Raw genomic sequence first — 17184 nt, forward strand, 5'->3', positions numbered from 1 at the left:
GCTGACAGCAGATTCTCTGATTCAGCAGATTCTCTGGGATTCTCTGTCTCCCTCTCTCTCTCTGCCCCTCCTCTTCTCTCTCTCTCTGTCTCTCTCTCAAAAATAAATAAATATTAAAAAGATAAATCTGTTCTAGCCACGTGCTGCTGGCTGCTCTGAGCACACGCACACTGCCATCTCCAAACACACCCAGTGAGCCCTTCTGGAACTTGCCCATTGCCACTCTGTGATATCCTTGAGCAGCACACCTTGAAATGTGGTCTGTGGGCAGTTGGCATCAGAGTTATCTGGGAGTGTCCCTTTGAAAATACACGTTCCTAAAAAATACTAGAAAAACTTAAAAAAAAAAAAAAAGCACATTCCTTAATCCTACCCTACACCTGTGGGAGGGTCCCAGAAACATGTGTTTCATAAATATTTCCAGGGTAAATCTTCATTCACATTAAAATTTGAGAGCCTGTTGCACTAGGGCACAGAGGTCAGATGGAGGCTTTGGAGTCAAACATCTGGAAATGGTCCCTGGCTACTTGGTAGCTTTGTGGCTTGGGGAAATTATTTTACCTCTAATACCCACCCACATTCCCTTATTGGTGATACGGAGATAAGGATAGTATCTCCCTCAGGACTGGTGCAAAGATCACATGCCATTATACTGCTCAGCACGTGCCCTGGGCCCAGTAAATATTAGTAGTTGTATTTTAAATTCCTCTTCATTCTGTGAACATCTGCTGAGCATACTAGATGTTGTACGAGTTACCAGGAAATCAAAGATGACTGAGATACAGTCCTTGCCAATAAAATGCTTATATTCTCACAGGGAGAGATTTACGTGTTCTCATGTTTTCCTGAGATTCATCTTCCTCCCCTGCATTCTGAAAGCTTCAAGCTTTTAGAAGAGTTAAGAGTGCAATGAACAACCTCATGTTGACTCAACAATTATTTACATTTGTCACATCTGCTTTACTTCTCTGTTGGTCTTTCCAGCCACGTGTGTGTCCCTGCTCTCGTTGTTTGGTCTGTCCGTCTTTGTCTCTCTCCTTGTCGGTCAGTTTTGGTCTCTTTCTAACCACAGTTGGTTGATCTCGGTCCCAGTGTCTTTTCTCAGTCGGTCTCTATTGCTCTGCTTTTATTTTCTGATTCATTTAAAAGCTACCACATTATGACATTTTACCCCTAAATACTAAAGCATGCATCTCCTAAAAATAGACATTCTTACATATATTTATCTCATATCTTTACCAATAGTTTTATCATACCCGAGAAAGTTAGTAGATCCTCAGTATTATATATACTCCCTATTCAAATTACCCTAATAGTTTCCCAAATATATTTCACCTATATGCTTTTTTCCCCCTCCAAACTAGGGTCCTTTCATCACAGAACATTTGGTTGTGCCTTTTTAGTCTTTCAACCTGAGACCCCCACAACCCTTTTTAAAATCATGATACCTTTTTGAAGAGTCCAGGCCAGATTTCTCATAAAATGTCCTACTTTTAATGTTTACCTGACTGTTTCCACTTGGTTTTAACTCACTCCTCCATTCTTTGTATTTCACACAAACTGAAAGTGTAAGTTGTTGAATTGAGATGAAACCTGACTGGTGTTGTGTCCTTTATGGTATGCCACGTGGTAGAGGGCACACTGTGTCAGGTGTCCTACCTGAGCAGATGGGAATTGCCAGATCATTTTCGAGATTCTGTTTTTTGCCTCTGTAATTGCTCATTAATCTGTGACGTGTTACTTAGGCACTTTAGGAATAGCCTCTTCCCCACGACTCCTACATGTTTTGTTTTCTAGCATATGTTGGTGGCCTTCACAATGGGTGTTGCAAAATAGTGACCTAATTCTGTTGTTGTTCCACTTACACACGTGCTTGTTACTCCTCTTTTATTTGTATCCATTTGTTTGTTTGGTATTCCTCTTTTAAAGGGGACTTTTCTTCCCTCCTGTTTGCCTCCCTCCTGCCATGCCATGCCTTTACTATCGCTGTGGACTTAGGGATTGATTTTTTTCCTCATTTAATTTCTCACAACCATAATCGTCATTAGTCTTTTTGATGTTGGTATTTTTTCAGAGTTGGCCAGAGAGAGGCCCCTCAGGCTAGCTGCTGTGTCCTTTTGACATGACCCCATTAGTGCTTCTGTGCTGCCTAGAATAATCTGTCACAGGCTCACCCTGTACTTTGCTTGTCCCAAGATTTGGAATCATCTTTATCCAAAATTCCCTGGTTTCTTTTAGCATGCTTGCTGCTGGTGTTAACTCCTTCTGGGCTCTTTGAGGGGACAGAGTGGGAAATGTATGTGTGTTTGTGTAACTCACGAGTGCATTCAGTATATACATCACCTTGGATAAATAAAAGTAAAAAAGTATAATGGAACTCATGAGCCAGGTAGATATTTTCAATCAAACTTTAGCAGTATAGAGCTCTTGTCTTTGCTTCTATGTGTGTTTTTTATCTCTTTACAGGGAAAATCTTAGCTCTCAGTTATAGTAATATATTTACTATTTGCTTTGTGTGAATATATATTTGTAATGTAATGATTGCTTGTATATAAGTATAAAGCAAACAGTAAATATGATATTAAAGTAATAGTAAATATAATTATATATGCTGATATAAAGCAAATAGTAAATATATTTATTATGGTTACAATAATTATGATTATGTTAAAATTTGTAATCATATATATAATAGTTACAAAATTACAATGTCAGAACTACTAGTAACAAGAAACAGATTAAGTAAAATTTAAGATTTCTTTGCCTTTTTTTGTCCTTGAATATATTCCATAGTGGGGCACCTGGGTGGCTCAGTCGGTTAAGCTCAGTTAAGTCCAACTTCGATTCAGGTCATGATCTCATGGTTTGTGGGTTTGAGCCCCGCATCGGGCTCTGTGCTGACAGCTCAGAGCCTGGAGCCTGCTTTGGATTCTGTGTCTCCCTCTCTCTCTGACCCTCCCCTACTTGTGCTCTGTCTCTCTCTCTCTCTCAAAAAGTAAATAAACATTAAAAAAAACTTTAAAAATATATATTCCAGAGTATTGAAGTTTAAAGTTTAAAAGTTATTTGAAGTGATTTTTTTTCTCTATGCTAGCAATTTGATATACAGTGAAATTAATGTTTCTGCATTTATTACTACGATTTACTCTTCACCTTTTTTGTGTAATTTCTGAATATGTAAAACATTGATATGGCTCAAAAGTTAGAACTGTTTAGAGAAAGCTGTACTCCAGAAGCCTTGATCTCAGACTCTCCCTGTACCCTATTTGTAACTCTGCCCTTTGGGTAACTCTTTTCATTAGTCTCTAATTTTTTTCTTGTGTTTCTTTTCTGAAAACAGGTAGTATTTTATGTTTATTCTTCTGATCCTTGCTGCTACGTAAACAAATTCCATATGCGCTTTTCCGTATTTCACTCTTTTCACTTAAGAAGTGATTTCCAGGAAGTATTTTTCTTAGTTCAAAGAGGCTGTCATTGCTTTCACAGCTCTGTATATTCGGCCGTGACTGCAGAGCAGTATCATGCCAGGTTCTTCTTGGTGGACATTTGGGACCTCGCGGTGGATAACTGTGCACGTTGTTTTTTCCTGCTGAAGGAGGTGTCTCTTTAGGATAGGTCCCTGGAAGAGGGTAAATAGCTATGTCACTTTGTTAGATATTAATGAATTCTGCTCTGCTGGGGTCATAGCATTTTGCCTTCCTGCCAGCTGTGTGGGTGTCTGCCCCCAGCCTCAGCAAGAAGTTTATTGTCCGCTTGGGTTCTTCACAGGCTGATAGGGAGAATTGGTATCTCGGGGTGGCTTTTGCTTTTGTTTCTCTTATGAGTGAAATTGAGCATTTGTATTCATATTTTTAAGGGCCACTTGCATAGTTCCCTGACCTGTGTGTTCAGAGATTTTACATCATAAGGAACCACTGATCACCATTTTCTAGTAGTGAGTACTCTTTGACCTAAAACATTGTCACTGTCAGCTAGCCCTTTGGGTGCCAAATTCTTTCACTCGTTACCTTTATTGGGTGAGTTCTATTTAAAATATTTTTAAGTTCTTCTATTTGAGTGAATGTTGTACACTAGCTGTTGAAAGTGTGGATTTGGATGTAAACTTGTCATAAAATGCAGAATGGTTCTAGAACACCAATTTTATTTTTCTTATAAATCTGTGGTTAAAGCCACAGAACCTCAGACTTGTACTTTATACGATTGCATTCTAAGAAAATGAAAATACATTGTAGAGATAGGTAGCTGGATGCTGGTCGTATGTTTAGGAGGTGTCTTTTTTTTTTTTAATTTTTTTTTTTCAACGTTTATTTATTTTTGGGACAGAGAGAGACAGAGCATGAACGGGGGAGGGGCAGAGAGAGAGGGAGACACAGAATCGGAAACAGGCTCCAGGCTCTGAGCCATCAGCCCAGAGCCCGACGCGGGGCTCGAACTCACGGACCGCGAGATCGTGACCTGGCTGAAGTCGGACGCTCAACCGACTGAGCCACCCAGGCGCCCCCCTTATTAATTTCTTTTTTTTTAATTTTTTTTTCAACGTTTATTTATTTATGGGACAGAGAGAGACAGAGCATGAACGGGGGAGGGGCAGAGAGAGAGGGAGACACAGAATCGTAAGCAGGCTCCAGGGTCTGAGCCATCAGCCCAGAGCCTGACGCGGGGCTCGAACTCTCGGACTGCGAGATCGTGACCTGGCTGAAGTCGGACACTTAACCGACTGCGCCACCCAGGCGCCCCTAGGAGGTGTCTTTAATTAAAGATGTCACGAAGTGATTAAGTCAAATTACTTTTATTTAATGATCAGTTATTTTTTAAAATATTTATTTATTTATTTAGAGAGTGGGGGAGGGGCAGAGAGTGAGGGAGAGAGAGAGAATCCCAAGGAGGCTCCATGCCATCAGTGCAGAGCCCGACAACAGGGCCTGAACTCACGAACCGTGAGATCGTGACCTGAGCTGAAGACTCTTGATTGAGTCGGACGCTTAACTGCCTGAGCCACCCAGCTGCCCCTTAATAATCAGTTATTAAACTGAATTCTACTGAAGTCAATTTGTGTTTTAAAATTAGAGTGGCCTGGAAAAATCAGCCGACTGCCTAGAAACTTACCTGTGTAGGAGTTAAAAGTGCAGAGGCACAGCTGGGGGCATTTAATTTATAGAACTAATCATGGTGGCATTGCAGGGTTGTACCTGTTGGTTTTAGTTGTTGTAAAGAAAGAAGCAAGACATCTTGTATGGGATGTACTTGAGGAGTATAGTTATGTCACCCTTTATTTAGTGGGGTGGAAGTCAGGAGAATGTTTAAGATTATTGGTGTTTATTTTATTTTTTTTTTATTAAAAAAATTTTTTTTTAATGTTTATTTTATTTTTGAGACAGGGAGAGACAGCATGAATGGGGGAGGGTCAGACAAAGAGGGAGACACAGAATCTAAAACAGGCTCCAGGCCCTGAACTGTCAGCACAGAGCCTGACACGGGGCTCGAACTCATGGACCGCAAGATCATGACCTGAGCTGAAGTCGGATGCTTAACCGACTGAGCCACCCAGGTGCCCCAAGATGATCGGTGTTTAAAGAGATAGAAGTTATAAAATATTTTTCATCTTCGTAGTATCTATAGATTAAGTGGCAGTTCTCATTTCTGGAAGAAAGTTCAGATTTTCATTAATTTGCTTAACCACGTTTAATTTAAAAGACCAGTCAGTAGTTAAAATTTCGTCTGTCACTATTTAGAAAGGAAACTCATCCCAACTTTGATAGAGGAGTCTATGGCTGAGTATTGTTGTGACTGAAGGAAAGTACTTCTTATTTTCTTCTGGAAGCTTTGTTTACGTCCTCATTTGGATTGGCTTCTAGGAGGTCATAAAAAAAAGTGGGTGCCGATTCCAGTAAATGTGTTCCTTCTTGGATAGGTAGTAGTAAGCACAGGTCATGCCCTCTAGGCACCTGCAGACTCATTTTATCAGAAGCCTACAACTGACAAACTTTCTGTTACCAAAAGTATATTTCTCTTCTGTTACCAAGAACATTGGTCTTAGTTTTACTTATTTATTCATTTGTATATAAAAATGTATATATTTTTGACCTATACCTGTATTTTCAAAACAGAACAGTTGTATAAAGATCTGAACAAATTGGAGAATACTTGACAAGGTAAAATTTACTATAGGACTCTGTATTCACCACACATTTTCTCAAAATAGTAGATGGCCTTGAGATATTTAAACACCTGACTCTCAGTAACTGGGTTCACATACAATTTTTTAAGAAAAACTTTTATGTAAAACAGTAGCAGCACTTTTATATAAAGCAAATTTCCTTTTACCCTTTTAGCTGTTTTTGTTCCAGAAAAGAATCTATTTAAAGGATGGTCATTGTGCATTATCATTCTGAGACAACCTGCCTCAATGTTAGCTTGCAACCTCTGTTCTCCAGAGCCTGTCAGTGGGCAGAAAGCCAAGAGAGTTGTCATAAATTTCACGGGAGAAACCTGTGACCGTCTACCAACATTTATTTACTCTTTGTTTATAAATAGCTTGATTATTTGGTTTCCTAGCTCATCCTAGGTAAGCAGCACTGCAGGGGTAGAATAGGAAGGATAAGGTGGGACAGTGATGGAAAAAGCCTTAGCAGCAGCAGCAGCAGCAACAAGTGACGGTGGACGGAAATGCAGGAACCAGGAAAAGTTTGAAAACATCCTGTGGCAGGCGTTCCTACAGGGATAAAAGCTTTAAATAGTAATCATAACAGGAACAAAAATAATAAGAGACACAAAACTCATCCCCAGGTTCTTCACACCTTAGTAACTCACTCCCTAGTAGCTTTCTGACTCTGGGCATATTAAGCTCTCAGTCCCATCTATAAAATGGGTGTAATATTACTTAAATCAATAGAGTCATGGTGTGAATGATGTGGTTGAGACTGCATATTTGAAAGCATTTAGCACAATATCTGGGACAAAGCAAATGCTCAACAAATGTTGGTCATGGTTAGAATCCTGCAGGGAGCGGAGCTGCCGTACTTGTGACCGGTGTACTCGTACTTTTTTTGGTTGTTTTCCATTGCAAATGTATGGTCCACTTTCGTTTACAATCTGTAAATCCAAAAAGCTCTGAAAACCTGGCAAGTTTGTCATAAACTGTTTTGACTGGAAAAAAACAAACAAACAAACAAAAAAAACTGACGCCAGGCTGTTGTCAAGTCTTTCTTTCTCCTACTATGTGCGTTATTTGGTATTTTAATGTGTTTTATTTAGAAACGTAAAGATGTCTGACTCTGGGGTACCGCCCCAGACCCTGCTGGAGGGAGCACATGTGCATCCGTATTGTCTTTCTAAAATCTGAAAAATTCTGAACCCCAAGATACATCAGAGTTTTGGATGAGGGATTATGGGCCTCTGGGTTATTTAAAAAATTTTTGTATTGAGTTGGAAGTAGAAATCCCTGGTGGTCTCATTTAACGAGAAGACCCAGGAGATACGAATGTTTGGTTACTTCAGAAATGTCGACTGAGCTACTAAACACAAGTCCTTGTATTCTCTTTCCCATCTCACAGCAAAATGAAAAGGAGAGCTTGCTGAAAGAAAGAGATCACATTTTGTCAACTCTGGGTGAGACGAAGCAGAACCTAACAGGACTTTGCCAGCAAGTCTGTAAAGAAGCAGCTCTAAGTCAAGAACAAATACAGATACTCGCCAAGTACTCTGCTTCAGATTGCCCACTTTCATTTTTAATTTCCGAAAAAGAAAAAAGTACTCCTGATGGCGAACTTGCATTACCGTCGATGTTGAGTTTACCTGAGGGGCCCCCCGCAGCACTCCCTGCCGGGGAGCCAAGCCCTCGCCATCCCCATCCCGGCCCGAAGGTTGGGGGGTGTGCGGGCTGTGCCCCCGGGGAGTCCCGGCTTCCTGCCGCCCCCAAGCAGGCCGGGCCTTCGGAACCGTGCCGGCAAGGGGGCGGCATCTCGGACTTCTGCCAGCAGATGACTGATAAATGTACTACTGATGAGTAAACTCGCATTCACTTGCGGCACACCGTCTCGTTTTCCGCTGCAGTTTTGACGTCTTAAGAGCAAAATACAGCCTCTGACTCTTAACAGTATTGGTTATTGGCCCCCGCTGGCTTTGCTGTTAAGGGAATTCCTCTGAAAGCAACCCTGACTTTCCCCTGATTTCCACGAGATGCACAAATTACATGCCTCCCGGATCCTGAAAACTCACATGTGAAACTGTTGTAAGGCTTTAAAAACTACGTTTTAAAGAACAATCACTATTGGTAGTAACTCTTCCCATATGCAAAGTGAATTGGACAGTGAAAACTGCAGCGTGTCAAAAGTTTAACAGCTTGAAGCGTCTGCAGAGAGTTCCTGCTAAGGAAGTGGCCTGCACAAGTTTCAGAACCTGACCTTTCGCACGACGGCGGTTTAAAAGAAAATGCCTCCCCGAGTAAGGCCGGTAGAGCTCCGCCGTGTGTTGAAGTGGATGTCAGCCGTCTGAAGACTTGTGCAGAATTGCAGGGTGAGGAAGACAGTGTCTCGCCCGAATCCTGGAGCTTTGCTCTTCTCCCACCGACGCCAGGGCTGGGTTGGCCTGCACCGCGACTCCTCAGCTATGTCAGGAATACGCAGGACACAGAGGCACGCGGTCGGCCTGGGCAGAGGCTTCTGCTCCTCCCTCCTCGGGGTCGACCTCAGAAATGCTGGCGGCATCAACAGTAGACAAGTGCCATTCTCCCCCCTTCCTTTCTTTCTCTGCAGTCTCTACCACATCTGGGTCCACCGTGATCTTTCTGGTTCCTGACATTCTTTTCCTTCTGGAAGAAGTACGACTTGGGACACAGGCATGAGGGGGCACACCGGCAGCCCTGTCGTGGCCTCCCTAGACTCCCGGAGGGCTGCCCCAGACACCAGGCGCTCTGCCTTCCCGCCACAGGTCACGACCCCTGCAAGAAAAGCAGACCTCGTGGGGAAAGAAAACTGCTTACGTTTATCAGGAGCGGCAGTTCATTTTTCATCCTATTTCTGAAGTCCTGTGGTTTACTTGTAAACAGCATTATTGTAGAGGAAAACGTATCTACACACAGCCGTGCAGGTTTGTGAAATGGGACGAAGTTCAGTCTCGTTCCATTGTGGGTTTGGATCTGGAAACCAGACTTAATCTCTTTCCCTTCCCCGGATCTGGTGTATAAGGGCACACAAATCACTTTGACTTGGGCATTTCGTGATCGGTCTTTGTGTTCACTCAGTCCCGTTTTAAAATAAAGCTTTTATAGTCCCAGCACTTACCGCCCCCCCCAACATTTTGCAGTGGCTCTCAGCCATTCTGGTGTTTGAGAGTCCAGTAAACCTACAGAGTATGAACCTTCTCAACAGTGTTTTAAAGAAATTGCATATATTCACATTGGTAGAACCTAGTTTTAAAGGGTACACAGGAGTAATTTATCATGTTTGGATTGGAAAAGTACTTAATTTTACCAAGATCAGATACCTGAGAGAGAGGCTTAGCAACTGCATCCCGAGTCTGGTGAAGGGCCTGTGTAGCTAACTTGGGAGCCCAGCATCCACAGCAGCAAGTCTAGCAAGTAGACCTTAGTCGTGACAGCATATGGGGACCAGAGTTCATATTTCGGAGTAATTTATCAAATGTTACCCTTTCCGATGGGTGGGTGGGGGAGATATTGCTAGTATGTTTTCAGTGATTTGTATGTTATCTCTGTTATTGACTTAGTTGTAAGACAAAACTAGTTGGGCTTGTTTATTTTCTAGAAGCTTTTATAAGAGTACTTAAGAACTTGTCAGGGAGAATAATTCTATGATAGTGCATCCCATACTACAGAAGAATCGCGTGTGCATACCTATATATATATATAGATAGATAGGTAGATAGATAATATCCCCATGTAGCTAGCTCTTTGATACTTGTAATTTAAAATTTTAACTCCAAAATATAAAATAATATAAAAACTTTTCTGGTTTACAAAATGTAAAATCTTATACAAAACCAATGGAATCCTTGATTTCCTACCTCAGTGTCCACTCAACTGTCATATCAGTTTGTGTATGTGCAAATGTCACATAACCTTTTGCTTTAACTGCTACTGTAAATAACTGCTTTGAAAGGTTACTTAATATTTTATGATACATCCTAGTTGTCTCAGAACTTAAATATGATTTTTAAGACACTTGGTTTAGATTTCTCTCTACATATAAATAGTTTAGCATTAAGGGTTTATTTTAATGATATTCTGATTATTGGCCAAGTGTGATATTTTGTAAAATACAGCATTACTTTTAATAGCCAGCATGTAATACAAGTAACTACACTACCTCATACCTACATGATTTTCAAATTGTAATACAGAGGGACAGAGAGATAAAGGATTTTATCTTTGTTTTTCAGCCATAAGGTAGGGAAATTTTCTATATATTGCATAGCATTACACATTTATGCCTATTTTAACATTAACTTCTAAAGAAGTTTTTTTCTAAGAAAGTTTGTTATGATTTTTTTTTTTTTTTTTGGCTGCCGAAGACAAGTGACAGGATTATGTATATACAGTGTATATCTTTTCCTTCATGCAGAATTCTGGAAAGGTTTTTTTCAGTTTGTATATTGCATATTTACATGATCATTGTTCCTTATTTTATGAATTGGCCTTCTCAATGATTGGTGATTTTTAAAAAACTGTTATGTTATGTCTAACTCCATAAAATAATATTACCTTAAAATTGTTTTCGTTATTTGAATGCTACAACTATAGCAAATAATTTGTTGTTAAATTATTACATTCAAAACAAATATGGTTATAAATTAAACCTTGGTTCTCCATCTGTAAATTTTATAACCTAACATAGCTTAATGCTTAACCAATTTTAAATAAGGAATTAAATATATTTGTTGCAGTAGACGATACAGGTTGCATGTGGACACTTTGCCACATTAGCAACTTGGGGAAAAAAGTCAAACAAATAAATGGCAATGCTATATTGAATTCTCAGGTCAACTTTTTTCAGTTTTGAAACATCTATTTTGAATCTGTAAATATTTTAAGTGTTTTATTAGTCATGTAATAAACTATTCTTTGAAATCTATTGGGCAGATTGAAAATACAAAGCCATAATGGTAAAAGATGGCATACTGATGGTGAAATAAACAGAAATAATAACATCTATTGATTTTTTTTTGTATCTTTCATAACATAATTTTCTAATAATGCAATAAAACCACTAAATTTATATATCCTGATCCTGTTAAGATTATGTTTCATTAAAAGGCAACTTTCATAGTATTTAATTTACATTCTTTGTAATGTGCTTATCCAAATGTAGCAAAACCATAAATGTTAGATATTGGTGATAAATTGACAGATAAATAAAATTATTTAAAATTGCTTCTAATTGAATAGAGTTGTACACTCCATATCCGTTTTCTCACCTCTCATGTGAATTCACTAATTTTAGTCTTTTGATCAAAATCAGTATGACTTAGGAGAAAATCTCTCCTATTTTATCATGCCTGAAGAAAAATATCCCCATCACTCAGATGGTTAAGGAGGCACAGATTTTAGCCTTGCTACTGTTTTACTTAATCTCAGTCTTTGGATAGAGGTGTAGGGCTTTTTTTTTTCTTTTTTTTGTAAATTTTTATTTTACGTTTTTATTTTATTTTTTTTTGAGAGACACAGAGTGCGAGCAGGGGAGGGGCAAAGCGAGGGGAGACAGAATCCGAAGCAGGCTCCAGGCTCTGAGCTGTCAGCATAGAGCCCCACGCAGGGCTTGAACTCATGAGCCTTGAGATCATGACCTGAGCCGAAGCCGGATGCCCAACCGACTGAGCCACGCAGGCGCCCCATGTAGGGCTTTTTATGTTTTAAAGACTTATCTACTGAGTCACGTCTACCAGATTCCATCCAACTTCCAACCAGACCTTGTAATCAAGCTTTGAGCAGCTGCTCAGAGCTACCGGCGATCCAGAGCATGGTCTGGACCATGTGAGAAAGAAACAGGTGGTAGGTGAAGTCCACACTGCCGATGGAGGCCGGGTTGTGGGACACAGCTTTATAGCTGCTTTGCCCAGTGAATTCACTACAAGCGAACTCTGAAGTGAGGCAGACTTGGCAATTTTTAGGCCTGAGAAAGCTACCTCTGAGGGATGGCTTCTTACTTACACGGACTTAAACTATGCAGCGCCAACTGTAGACAAGTGCACCCGAGGCTGGCCCCGCCACCATTTCCTCCCTGGGCCCCAATGCAGAATGGCATCTGGGGCAACGCATGTAGCGCCCGTGACGTTGGCCAGGCACTACTGGTGAAGGGCTGGAACCTGGCTAGCATTCTGTAGCGCACTGGGATCTAGCTGCCTTGAAAGAGCTGGAAAGCAGCACGTACTACTCTTCCCAGGTATGCCTGCAAGCTCTGTGAAGAGTCCTTTCCCCTGGAAATCCCCAGTGGTGCCTGGAGGTTGCCCAGTGGGCTGAGGGCCTGCTGCTGGTGTTAGGGCATCCACAGGCCTGCTGCGGGCAACTTCATTTAATTTATGCCACCTTGCTGCCGCTTTCTCGTGCTCCTTGTGGTCCACCAAAGGGGTCCTTCTTGGGGATGTTCCTGCCAGTTGAATTTAAGTTCACAGGTGGTAGATTCTAGAAAGTGGGCACTGACGGACAGGCATTGGGGGGGAACTGATACAAGGATTCTCTCCATCTGCTGTGCTTATCTCAGGTATCACTGAGTGTGGACTACAGCCTTTGGGCATGCTGGGTACTGTGTCCTGGGAATAGAACTTTGAGATATCTGCTCCAACGGCTGGAGATTGGCTGGCTTTCAAAACAGGTGGCGCAAATGCGGTGATGGTCTTGTGTGTCTCATTATTAACTCTGAGTCATCAGAGTTAGACTCTTGGCATCGGGCCAGTACAACTTCTGAGTCCCTGAAGGAATGACACTGTCTGTGAGGAGTGACCCACACCTCTGCTGAGGTTTCATGCCTTTTCCTTAAGGGCTCACTCAGCCTTTGCAAAGGCCCAACGAGGGCAGTTGGGATTCCACAGAAAGTCACATTCTGTCAATAAAGCACCATAAGGTCCATGACCCTCCGGATTCAAAATACTCACAGGCTGGTCTAAAACCCCTCACCCAGGCCACCTTCTGAACTGTGAACACTCACCTGGCCCAATATAAGCCTCCACACGCCATCAAAAATTCCCTGGCCTCCACTATATATCATGGGTCCACACGTTACAGATCACACATATTTTACCACCCACATTCTATTCTGATTTTGATTTCTCTAACATTGCTGCCCACAGGTTTCCAGAGGAGCATTTCAATATTCTTTTCCTGAATTAGGGACAATGAGAGCAATGAAATGAGGAATGGTGGATGGAAAACCAAAATAAAGCCTCAATTTACTGATCAAGAATAGTTAGTTGAAAGAACAGCTTAGAGTGAGAGCCTAGAGGGAAGTCCAGCAGGAGGTAAGTTTGCCATGTTGTTTTGTTCCCTGCTATTAGCAGGAAGTAGCTCCCCCCACCCCTACAGCTCCTGGTTCCCAGGAGAGAGAGACTTTTCCCTGAGCAGCACTGGACGACCCACCTGCACCACCTCTGCTCATCAGTAGGAGGGTATGGGGGGCAGAGGGCAACCACTGCTGTTCTGAGATGGGCATATCCCAAGAGGAAGAATGACCAGGCTGAGCAGATGACAACCAGTAATTCTTCCCAAACTGGTCACCCAGCTAGGTCGCCACTTCTCCAGGGATGGAATGAGTAAAAAGGTTAAGATCCATCTCCCAGAAGCAGAAGGTTAGAGGAAGGGGGGTGGGGTGGGTGCGTAGGGCGGGGAAATCATGTAGAAGCAGTGAGTTTGGGGCCTTTGAAAGGTTTACAAGAGAAGCAGCAAGAAACCCAAACAGAAGCCATCCCCACTGAATATCACGGACCCTCCACCCATCCCCCCCTACCTTCCCTTCAGCCCCTGTGGGAACACAGGTTCAAGTTTACAAAGTGTGACCTTGTGCTTAACCACAAACATTTTTTTTTCTTCCCCTCACCTCTATTTTCTACCTTGTTCTTGAAGTATAAATGAAAAGATAATGGAGAAGATTTTAAGAATTGAGCACAGCACATTTCTTTTTCCTTTGAACACAGCCATCTTTTCAGCAGACATTGTCTTCCCCCTCCCCTCTGGGCTCATACTTCATCACTTGCCTAGAAAGCCAGCTGTTTTCCTAAACAGCCAATTTCCTTCTTTCAGGAGACTGCATCTAAAGGATTTTCTAGCTACCATCTTGATATGCAGGTGTCTGATGTGATATTAATCTCTTGCAAGGAGATCCTATTAATACTCAGAGTACTTATATTAAATATAGAAGTATCTATCCACTATACTGTAATCTTTCTAAAGCAATACTTCTTTGCACACTTTAGAAACTTGCTGTCTTTTTGCTTTGGACTGTAAATCTCAAATAGCTGTCCTTTGTAAAATAACTATACTTACGTTTGCTTGCTTTTGGTTGCATATAATTGATAACCTTCAGGGAATAGAACCACTACCGGTACCTTTGAAATAATTTTTTTTTCTGAAGAAAATATTTTTAAACGCCCTGTTTTGGCCTTCTTTGAGCTTCTTCTCTGGTTTTTAGAAGACCCCACCTACTCTGCTTGGCATCTGGCATTTGAGGGGTCTGTTGTGGAAAATCCAATCTGCCATAAAGTCTTCCATACTGTTCCTAGAACTCTGGGTATCTGCTCAAACAGCTGTCTTTCAGCTGAACAGATAAATGAATTAGCATCTGGACAGGGAGCTTAATGTGGAATCAAGGATGGGGTTTGGAATTTATAAGAATGAGGAGTGGAGCACATATAAATTAAGGAGATCCAGTTGCTAAGATAAGGTAGGAGAATTTGGCTAGGATAAGCACTTAATAGACTGGCCTTGTGTTCGGACAGCTGCAAACATACTTTAAATAGGGTGAAGATGAAGTATGCACTTAAAGACTAAAGGAATTGCACAAATGTAGGCAATGACTCAGGGCACAAATCCAGGTCCTTTCAGAAAGTGCTGTGGGGACAAACAGAAAGAGCATGGGCCTGGAGTTCAGACAGAAGACAGACCTAGTTTTGAAGGCTGGTTTTGACGCTTAAACACTGTAGAGCCATAGGAATTTAATTTCTCCTAGACACAGTTTCTTATCTTTAGATCGTCCATATTGGGTCTTCTGGCCCTTGAGATCAAAGTAAGATTGACTCAAATGTCCATTCACCCTCTGTGAAAATCCAATCGACTCTTCAACACGTATTTCTTAAATACTGTCCTTCAACTGGTGAGGGAGTTGGATTTCTGGAGTGTCAGTGAGGTTCTCGTGGTAGGACTGGCTTAGAGTCGGTCTCATGGTTACCCTCTCTGAGGTGCCTGCTTCCATCAGATTAGTTCAGTTGATCAGTTATTGTGTGCTGGGTTTTACACATTGTCAATGGAGCCATTAAACTCAATGACTTCCTTTAGTTCCACCAAAATAAATAGTTAATTAATATACCTACAGCTCTAGACTTTTATGAGTAGAGCCGGCTTTAATTAAATACTGTATTTATATAACAGCAATGCAGGTGGCTGCAAAGAAAACACTATTAGCCCTGTCTTAGGATCCTCCCCCCACCCCCCACAGTGGGGAATTTTCACAGGCTGTCCAAACTCGTGCTGGGTCTCAGCCTCATCCCATACCGCTGGCTCCTTCCTCTCTTCCCTTCTACTCCTTGATTGCCCGAGGGACCCACATTCTTCTCTCTGGAACACGTGGAACAGTTCATTTCTGCCCAGTCTCAGCCTCTGAGGATGGCTTTTGACCATCTTCACTTGCAAACCCACACAAGGGCTCCACAGAACAGAGGGTGTTCATGGAGCAGAACCTGGTCTGTCTAGACGGCAACTCATCCATTCATTCAGCAAAAACCTAGTAAGCCCCAGGAGGAACCACCAAACACTGTTCTGGGTTCCAGGCATCCATTAGAGAAAGAGGGGGACAAAAAAATCTATGCCTTCACTGAATTTATGTTCTGGTTAGGGTAAGTGGACAATTAATGAAACTATAAAGCATATAGTATGTTAGATGGTGAAAAGAGACCTGAGAAAAACAGCATGAAAGGACAGGGGTGGCAGTTTTAAGTAGAATGGCAATGGTAGGCCATCTGAGAAAATGACATTTGAAAAAAGAGCTGGAGGAGGTGCAGTGAGTTGCAAATTATTCCTGGCTTACATTGTAAGCAGAAATGGAGAAAATGTCCATCTTGTATAGTTGTAGGATCAAATGAAAGAATGTTTGGAAAAGTTCCTATCAGAAGACCGGTTATTAATTAGTACATAGCTAGCATGAAGTAAGTTTTAGCCATCTTATTCTATAGAATGGTGCCATTCAATTCAGTACCTTCTAGCTACAAGAGGCTATTTTAACTTATATTACTTAAAATAATATTGAAAATTCAACTTCTCAGTCTCACTAGCCCTAGTTCAAGTTCTCTGTAGCCATATGTAGCTAGTGGCTGCCATTTTGCACAGTGCAGACATAGAACATCTCCATCATTGTAGAAAATTCTACCGGATAGTGCTAAATAGAATGTCTAACGCTGATAAATCAAGAAAAATATCAAGCCTCTAAGTTGAGGACAACAGGAGACAAATGCTCCCACATACTAGAGAAATGACAGCATGGACACTTCCATGCAGGGCATACCGAAGGTTGCCAAACTTGCCCTTCAACCAGACCACCTTTGGTTTCCAGCTTAGATAAGAGAAAGTTTATGATTCATTGAGAGATTAGATTCTTCCAAGTGACTTCATGAAGGTAGAAAGTGCTGTCGGGAGCAGAGGCGGGGGACTTCTCCTCCTAAAGTCCAGAGAAGGGACGCCAAGGGCACCTTGCGCAGAGATGGGGTTGCCTGCTGGAAGTGGAAGCTGACCTCTCACTCTTGGCTGGGTGTGGCTGAGCTGCAGAAACTTCTATGTCCCCCCTCTGCTGCTCTCAGAGGCGAGTTAAGAAAAGGTTCTTGGGTGAATCTGATGTGTGTTCTTAGGAATTTGCAAGAGGGTGTGTGTGTGTGAAGGGAGACGCACCTGCTTCTCAATGCCGAAGTCTAGTGGTGGGAAGGCTGGGGAGAGACAGCCACAGGGCAAGAGCCTGTGCCCTGTTCCTTTTGGCC

The 17184-nt window shown here is 41.8% G+C and overlaps 1 protein-coding gene across 3 annotated transcripts in view; it reads left to right on the forward strand.

The window, feature by feature from the left end:
* The window catches only part of BACH1 (BTB domain and CNC homolog 1), a 44399-nt gene extending 33236 nt beyond the window's left edge, over positions 1-11163 (forward strand). For all 3 annotated transcript variants that reach the window (XM_047098567.1, XM_047098568.1, XM_047098569.1), the window contains exon 5: positions 7554-11163. In XM_047098567.1, the coding sequence (XP_046954523.1) occupies positions 7554-8009 (456 nt within the window). In that variant the 3' untranslated portion in view covers positions 8010-11163. The remainder of the gene's footprint in view (positions 1-7553) is intronic.
* Positions 11164-17184: the final 6021 nt, after the last annotated feature.

Source organism: Lynx rufus, unplaced genomic scaffold (assembly GCF_022079265.1).
Source record: "Lynx rufus isolate CCGP_SWC_20201006 ecotype Redwood Valley unplaced genomic scaffold, mLynRuf1.p SCAF_5, whole genome shotgun sequence".
Classification (NCBI taxonomy): domain Eukaryota; kingdom Metazoa; phylum Chordata; class Mammalia; order Carnivora; family Felidae; genus Lynx; species Lynx rufus.